Source organism: Eleutherodactylus coqui, chromosome 7 (assembly GCF_035609145.1).
Source record: "Eleutherodactylus coqui strain aEleCoq1 chromosome 7, aEleCoq1.hap1, whole genome shotgun sequence".
In the NCBI taxonomy this organism is placed as follows: domain Eukaryota; kingdom Metazoa; phylum Chordata; class Amphibia; order Anura; family Eleutherodactylidae; genus Eleutherodactylus; species Eleutherodactylus coqui.
In genome coordinates, this window is record NC_089843.1 from 164,401,915 (window position 1) to 164,410,095 (window position 8,181).

At 42.7% G+C, this 8,181-nt stretch overlaps 1 protein-coding gene across 5 annotated transcripts in view; it reads left to right on the forward strand.

The window, feature by feature from the left end:
* The window catches only part of LOC136572918 (centromere-associated protein E-like), a 73,664-nt gene extending 66,576 nt beyond the window's left edge, over positions 1-7,088 (forward strand). For 4 of the 5 annotated variants that reach the window (XM_066573944.1, XM_066573941.1, XM_066573943.1 and 1 more), the window contains 5 exons: positions 426-523; positions 611-767; positions 1,822-2,327; positions 3,100-3,144; positions 6,612-7,088. In XM_066573944.1, coding sequence (XP_066430041.1) covers positions 426-523; positions 611-767; positions 1,822-2,327; positions 3,100-3,144; positions 6,612-6,715 — 910 coding nt within the window. In that variant the 3' untranslated portion in view covers positions 6,716-7,088. The remainder of the gene's footprint in view (positions 1-425; positions 524-610; positions 768-1,821; positions 2,328-3,099; positions 3,145-6,611) is intronic. The other variant, XM_066573942.1, reaches the window with a different exon arrangement.
* The last annotated feature ends 1,093 nt before the right edge of the window (positions 7,089-8,181 follow it).

Genomic DNA, 8,181 nt, shown 5'->3' on the forward strand with positions numbered 1-8,181 from the left:
AGCAGTAGGGAACCAGTTTAACAATCTGTCCTCGTCCACACAAAACCGGGGAAAAAACAAAGTGAGGGGGGGGGGGGGGGGAGAGGCATCCTTTCTAAAGGGTCAGGGGGCTGTAGTTGGATGGAATTTTAATGAAACCAGTTAAAACCCCATCTTAATAGTATACAGGGAGAATTAACCCTCCTCATTGTGCTGCTATGTAGACTGTAAGGGGAAATATAGTAAGCTGGATCTGGAAGGAAATAAAAATTCACATGTCTGCAGAGATTTTGCAGCCCTCCAGGCAATTCAGCAGCTCTAGAGCCCTTGGGAGATGCTTTTTTTTTTTTTGTAGGACCACAGAACGTTGTGACTAGTCACTGGAGGGGATTTTTCTTGATACTCTCAATAAGCCACACTAAAATGTATTTCTTCATGCTCCCTAGAATTTCATCCTTGAAAGCTTGTGTAGAGGACAAAGAAGAACGCTTACGAAAATTAAGAGAGCAGCTCAGAAGATCACAAAAAGACCTAGATGATACAGGCATGTAAATGAGGCTTCAATCCTTAGAGGAGGGTGTTCCTTGATCATATCAGAAAAAGTAAAAATATTTCTTATGTTTTTCCTTAGTTGGTCCTGGAAGCTCCAGCGCCCCAGCGTACCCTCTGACTTGCGGCGGTGGTAGTGGCATCGTGCAGAGCACGGCTATGCTTGTGCTACAGTCAAAGAATGCTGAGCTGAAAAGGGAAATTGCACAGTACAAGAGAAGGTGCCATCAGCTGTCAAGGTATGGCTGCCATCTCTCCTGCCTTAGCTTCTCTAAACTATGCGGTAAGAGTAGGGCATTTCTAGGAAGTGTTATAAAGCACTTGGGGATGACAAACTCCACCTCTTACCATACGTCAGAGAAAAGGGGGGTCTTAAATGCAAAAAAGCTTCTCCTTCTATACAGCTCACAAATGGCCTCTTATGGTATATGCTGCATACTGCAGCAGAGCCACACTTCAGGCTCCTTCCCACAGGGGTGGATCACAGCATTTTACCACCGTGGGAGACGGCGGTGAGCGGTCTAGGGATGCAATAGTGTATTATGTTTTTTGTTTAGTTTTTCTATGGTGGTGAGGGAATGCCAAACCTTATGCTACATTTGAAAAAAAGAAACACCATGGACCAAAATGTCTTTGTTAAACTACAAGTAATGTCCAACTGCAGCAGGACCCCTGCTGAACGGGGCAATGGTAAGTACATGTGACCAGCGCTCTATTCATTGTGTACAGATAGCTGAGTGATACATTGTTACCTCAGTTGGTCCTATAGAAGTGAATGGCGCAGCAGTCACACATGCACACTACCACTCCGTTCAGTAGGGGGGCTTCAAATGCACCATTCTCGTGATCACTGGGAGTTTATCCTGAGGATGTCCTGAATGGCTTTTGGTTGGAAACCCCCTTCTAACTTGTCCATCTTCTAATGATGGGATGATTTTCTGACCATATATTTATTTTAAGCCTTTGCAATCCAATTTTGGATTCAGGGTTTCCTAGGGGGCTTTCTCTTTCTGCCATTATCCAATGGCGCCATCTGCTGGCTAAAGCCAGTACTGCGGTATGGGACATGCTGGAGAGGCCCCTGACAACAGAGCAGCCAGTAATCTACAGTAAGAATACCCTGCCAGATATCTTTTTGACATTGACGTCTGAAGACATTCTGATTGAAGGCTGTACAGCTCCAGACTGGATTGGAAAGGGTTAAATGTTGATCAGCGGCATTGTGGTTTTCCTAGGAAATACAACCTGTTACTGTTTTGACTTTTTTTCTCTCCTCCTCTCTGCTTTTCCTAGTAACATATCCTCTTATGAAGAAGAGCTTAAACAGCTGAAGAAACAGTCTCCTAAGACCCCTACTACACTCCTTAGTTCATTGCATGATGACATGATGTCTCATAGCAATACAGACCTTTGCAGCGCTACAGAGGTTTCTCCAAGGAAGTCCGAGATGTCGTCTTGCTATATAACTTCACCGGGCAAAACTGGGCTACAGAGAAAGCGGGACTTGTCTCAAAGTAAGACCGTAACTCACAAACCTCCACCAATGTCCCCAAATAGGGAGCGACACAGCGTTCCTGCTAGCTCTCCGGGAAATACTGATCATTACAGAAAGCGTCCAGCTTCTCCACACAAGACAGATGGGCCTTTGTTCAGCACTTTAACTGCATCACCTTGCAAAAAGCAAAAGTTGCCAGTGAAAACCGATTCGCCTAAAGAGAAATTCTTTGACGTGAGATCGAAATCTTTACCTTACTGGCCGGACAAGTTTTTTGATAACTCCAACCTTGGCACTTTATCAGGTAATTAAAATGTGTATTTCTGTATCACAGGGTTGTATGGGCAGTAGACCGTTGTGGAATGTCCTATGTATTCTCTCCAGAGACGTTGAGTTAGATCCTAAATCGTTGCCAGCATGGAGGCAGAGCAGCTCGAGGAGCGGTCTACACGGCTTTTAAGCTTTTGGCTTTTGAGCGATCATTTTGCATGTGAGCCGCTGGGAACTGTATTCAGGGAGCAGACCACCCGCTGTTCTCTGACTAAGTTCCCTTTGTTCTGCTGCGGGGCTGACAGCTGAGACACTGTAATCCGCGCTCCCCAGGCAGAACACAGCGTGCAGTCTTTATCAGCTGTTCTGCTGAATGATGGATTTTATGCCGAACTGAAAATCCTCTTTTGGCAGAAAAGTGAAAGATGGGCACATTTACCTGCAACTATTATCGCTCAAAAGATGGCTTTTGAGCGAAAATCGTTGTGTCTAAATGGGCCTTTAGTGTTAGGTAAACTAGGGAAACGCATGGAAAAGACTAGTTGTTTGACAGTCTAGTTGCTATAGACACACTGCCTGACGGCTATTTAGGCTAAAAGCGAGATTGTCACAAAAACTTTTGGAGCTTGTTGACAGGTAGGTACAATAGTGTGTCCACGACTGAACTGGAAGAGTCTGCTGTGGTGTATTTTACTAGGGTTTCAGCGGGAGGCCAGGATTATACAATACACAGAGGTGCTTAAAAGCAATTTGATCAAGGGGTATGGGATATTTTATTCAACATGTATTCACTATATCATTGACAGATCTAAGTACAGAACCTGCCGATGGGAATCCTAGAGGAGAATTGGGTAACCGTCAGATGTTTTGTTTTGCACCCTTTATGACAAGACCTCCTATACATTAAACCACTTGTGTCCCCGTCCCGTCCGTCTCCCCCCCCCCCCCCTCCCCCGTCTGCAATGCCAGCGTGAAGGGCACAGAGATGCAGGAGCACAACTTGCTTCCCAATACTGATTGGTGCAATGATGTGCTTTTTTGACCAAAAGCGAATTCCCTGTAAATATGTAACTAGCATATTGCGATACCTTATTTGAATGAGTCTGTTATGTGTATTTGCTTTGGAAGGTTTGGTCTTGACATAAAGAATGTGATCACTTTGCACATTTGGGGTGTGAAATACAGTTGGAGTGGGTTATATTACACTCTTGATGCACACTATGCCTCTTCACACTCCCTGCAGTTCACCTGATTGCAGTACATGCCGGACTACACTTTTTACCATAAATGCTTGCTGAAGGGAACTCCTTCAGTAGAGCTCTACACAAGGCCACAGTCACACAGTTCAAGAGGCCAGGGCAGCAGATCATCACCCATAGGGTCCACGGGTCAATATTGGGCTTGCTAAACCCACTTCCAGTTTTCGCAGTCTGTCATACTCCAATAACTGCCAGTAGCACAGTTCAGTCTACATATACCTAATATAGGGGGTGGGAGGGGTTGCAGTTATGGTGGCACCATCAATTACCCTATAACATGAGTACGTGTAGAAGTGATTAATTTGGCCCAAGCATAGAAAGTCCTTTAGCCAAGTAGAGCAATCCAAAAAAATGCAGTTTTACCATCTTACATTTTATACTATTATTTTGGTGCAATATACGGGGTGATGCAAAAACAATGGTGCAAAAGTAAACCAATTTATTTTATTCCATACTTGAATTCGCATAACTGCTAGAATGGCATGAAAAGATAGAAAGGCTCTTCACATTGACGTACCTTACAGATGTTTGATGTAGGTGCCATTGGTGACATAGCAGATGTCAAGTTGATGGTCCTGGTCTGCCCAGATGTATCCTGGCGTATCTACTGTTGCTTTCACGTGGGCAACATTTCTCTCCATTATGTGCCGCAACACAGAGCTGATTCTGGTGCTGCAGAAAAACGTACCAAAACCCACAGGTATACCTGTAGATTCTGATGTGGAATACAAAATGGTTCAGTTCCGCTACAATATCCACATGGCAGCATGCAGCTCTTGGCGCAGAATCTGCCATATGTAATGCAGCACATTTCTGTCGCTGTGAAAGCACCCGTATTGAATCCACTGCAGTCGAGATGCCTTGTTTTAGGTCGTCTAGTATTACAAATGACTGAGTTGTTGTCTTTTCATGTCTTTCTGGCTGTTGTGTCTGTTCGTGTATGACTAAATCTGCCTGACTTTTACACCATTCTTCTTGAATCGCCCTGCATATTGCAGTATAACTCCGAGAGGGTAAGACAAGTGCGCCATGTTTTGGATTATATAAACTGGCTTTGCTTTTGCACCATTGTTTTTGCATTACCCTGCGTTTATAGTTCTCTTTACAATGTAAACCCTGGAAACCCCATCTAGTTGGGCTCGCATAGAGATGTATGGAGCAGTTAGTTGCACTGAAAGCATCAGTTAGTACAAAATTACATGTGGATTTAAGTGTTCGAATCTCCTAGATGGTTCAGGGGACTTAATTTTCAACTAAGATATATATTCTGTTGAAATCACAAGAGTTTAGAAATGGAAACTGATAAATTGTCACTTCACATGTAACTACAAACTATTGGCTATTCTTGTATGTGGGATTTAGCTAAAAGGGAAGTGGTCACTTCCCCACAGCATCACATGTGGAGACGTGGCAGGTTACCTTTAAACAAGAGAAAACCATAAAAACTCCATGAAACCCGGCCCTGATACTCTGGCGCATTACAGTAATTACTTACTATTCGTTTAACCCCTTAGTGACAGCTCTATCGTAAAACTACGTCCTGCTGTTGCAGCACGTGTATGGAGGGAGGTAGCGGCGCTATCTCCCTCCATACAGCGCGGGCATCAGCTGTTTATTACAGCTGACACCCGCGGGCAATAGCTGCGCTCGGCCGTTCGGCCAGCGCGGCTATTAACCCTTTAAATGCCGCTGTCAATTCTGACAGCGGCATTTAAATCCCCCGAACGCTGTTCGGGGGTCCCGCCCGGCCCCCTTCCCCCGCGGTGAGATTGGGGAAGCCGTGCAGGTGTCATGGCAGCCGGGGGCCTAATGAATTGCCCCAGGGCTGCCTTAGCAGACTGCCTCCCAAGCCATCCACACAGGGTGGCTTGAAAGACTGCCTGTAAAAAAGCAGTATGACGTAATGCTATAGCATTACGTCATACTGCAGGAGCGATGAAAGCATCGCATGTTAAAGTCCCCCAGGGGGACTTCAAAGTAATGTAAAAAAAATATTCAAAGTTTTTTTTAATTGTTAAAAAAAAAAAAAAGATATAAAAGTTTAAATCACCCCCTTTTGCCATATCCTTATTAAAAAATCAAAATCATAAAATAAAAATATGTACTTGATATCGCCGCGTCCGTAAAAGTCCGATCTATCAAAGTAGTGCATTATTTTTCCTGCACGGTGAACGTCGTCTGAAAAAAAAAATAAAGAACGCCAGAAATACACTTTTTTAGTTACCCTGTCTCCCAGAAAAAAACGCAATAAAAAGCGATCAAAAAGTCGTATGTATTCCAAATTGATACTATCGGAAACTACAGGACATCCTGCAAAAAATGAGCCCTTTCTCAACTACGTCGACGAAAAAATAAAAAAGGTATTGCGCGCACAAACTGACCGCAGAAAATAATTGAAAAAAATTAAATATCTTAAAAAAATAAATAAATAAAAGTACTACAGCAAAAAAAATACTATACAAGTTTGGTATCGTAGCAATCGTACTGACCCATAGAATAAAAATATCAGGTCGTTTTTGTTGCAATTTGTGTGGTGTAGAAACGGGACGCACCGAAAGATGGTGGAATGTCGTTTTTTTTCCATTTCTCTCCGCTAAGAATTTTTTAAAAGTTTTTCAGTAAATAATATGGTACAATAAATAGTGCCATTGAAAAATACAACTCATCCCGCAAAAAACAAGCCCTCATACAGCGACGTCGGTGGATAAATAAAGGAGCTACGATTTTTTTAAAAGGGAGTAGGAAAAAACAAAAATGGAAAAAAGCAAAAAAGCTCCGTCACTAAGGGGTTAAAGTTGCAATACCAAACGCTTCCCACAAATAACAGAAAAATAGATTGAATCTATTCAAACTTTATAGGAAAAGGCCATATGGAGGTACCTGGGCGCGTACAACCGCCTATTCCCAGCAGTGTGTGGAAAGGCAAAATACCCTACACATGCCACGAACATGATTGGTGCCGTCTCTGGTGAAACAACACCTGCATAACTTTTTTTTTTTTTTTTTTTTTTTCCGTCCTTGTAAATATTTGTGGGCTGACAAGTTTTTCTCTCTTGCAGATAAAGCTTTGCACGCTGGAGCAACAACCGAAACAACTAGTGATGTCAATAACTGGTGGGATAAAGCACCAACGGATAAACCCAATGAATGCAAAGCCTCCTGAGCTTCTCCATACACAATATACGAGGCTCCCTCATCTTAGTCTGTACAGTAAAAAAAATGCAATGTGAAAAGAAAAAATTTGAATTCTGCAAAGCCGGATATTGTTCCTTCCAGCTCCAAAAGATAATGATTTTTAGTTTACATTTTAGAATATATTTAATAAAGGGTAAAGTTTTAAGTTTCACGTTCCTTCAGTCAATCTACTAAACCAGTAACCATGTTAAATGTGGCGCTAGATAGTACGCCTATTTACATCATTTACCACTTATTCTAAATCGTCTTGTGTGTTTGTTTTCGAATTTGAGTTTGATGTCTTTATTAATAAAGTCCAATATTTATTGCTGATACAATAAAAGAAGGTAGTTTATTTAAAAGGTATTGCCATCAGCATATTATTCCAAAGGGAAGTATGTACAGGAGCCATGAGTTGAGTGCTTAAACCCTCTATTCATGTTATTCAGGCTGCTGGGGATGGGATTTTTAAAAATCTACGTAATACACTTGCTGTGCTTATTTTCAAGCTGCTGTATGTGCTTCCCCCTGGCATCTGTGTATTTTCTTCCCCATTGGCTTTAGTGGGCAGAAACGTTGAGTGGAAAAAGAAACCTGTCTGATGGGCTCAAAAAACTAATGTCAAATATGTCATAGATCCTTTAAAAAATTACACCAGTGAGAACAGGGCCTTCGCGTGGTTTTGGCCTATTGCTCTTTCTGGACATGCAGCACTTAGTGGGGGGGCCTTCAAAGCTTCCTAGGCATAGTATGCAAAATGGCGCTTCTCGGGAAAGAAGAAAACTTTCTTGCTAGTCTGAATTCTGCTTGCAGATTTTGCCCATTGATGGGGCTAAATCCACGCGTGGATCCACAACATTCACATGTGTGTGACATGTACCAAAATACACTCGATCGATGAAAAACGAACCAATCCAACAGTAAGCAGGTTCATATAGTTTTGGCAAAAAAAAAAAAAATCCCACACGTGGACTAAAAGGTTGCTAAATGCGTGACGTAATTGCACAGCTTTTCACTTTTGAAGTTTTACAAGAGATAGTACTTGGCATCTTACAGAAAATACTTATTAAGGGGGTGACTTTAAATAGCAGGCACAACAAGAGTTTCAGATAGGAAGAACTTTCCAAATGTACATTACTGAATGGGCTACTGTTTGCTTGTGAACTCTGGCACAAAGCTGTTCAAATACTGTGTCTCAAAACCTTGCATTCCCTGTCGTCCTCAGGCAGCACAAGAAGCAGGGTTGGGAAGGACAACCGCATAGAGTACATGGACCATGGTAATCTTCCAAAGATGATTCGAAAGTGCAGATGCAACACCCCAGAGGGGTGATCATGGGCACCTGGTTAACGTGAAGAGCTGGGAGGGATAAATGCTGACGTGTCACGCTGGCACTTACCATGCTCTGGTCCCGGAGGGATGACTCGTAACCAAGGCCAGTGTAGATTGCGAGCC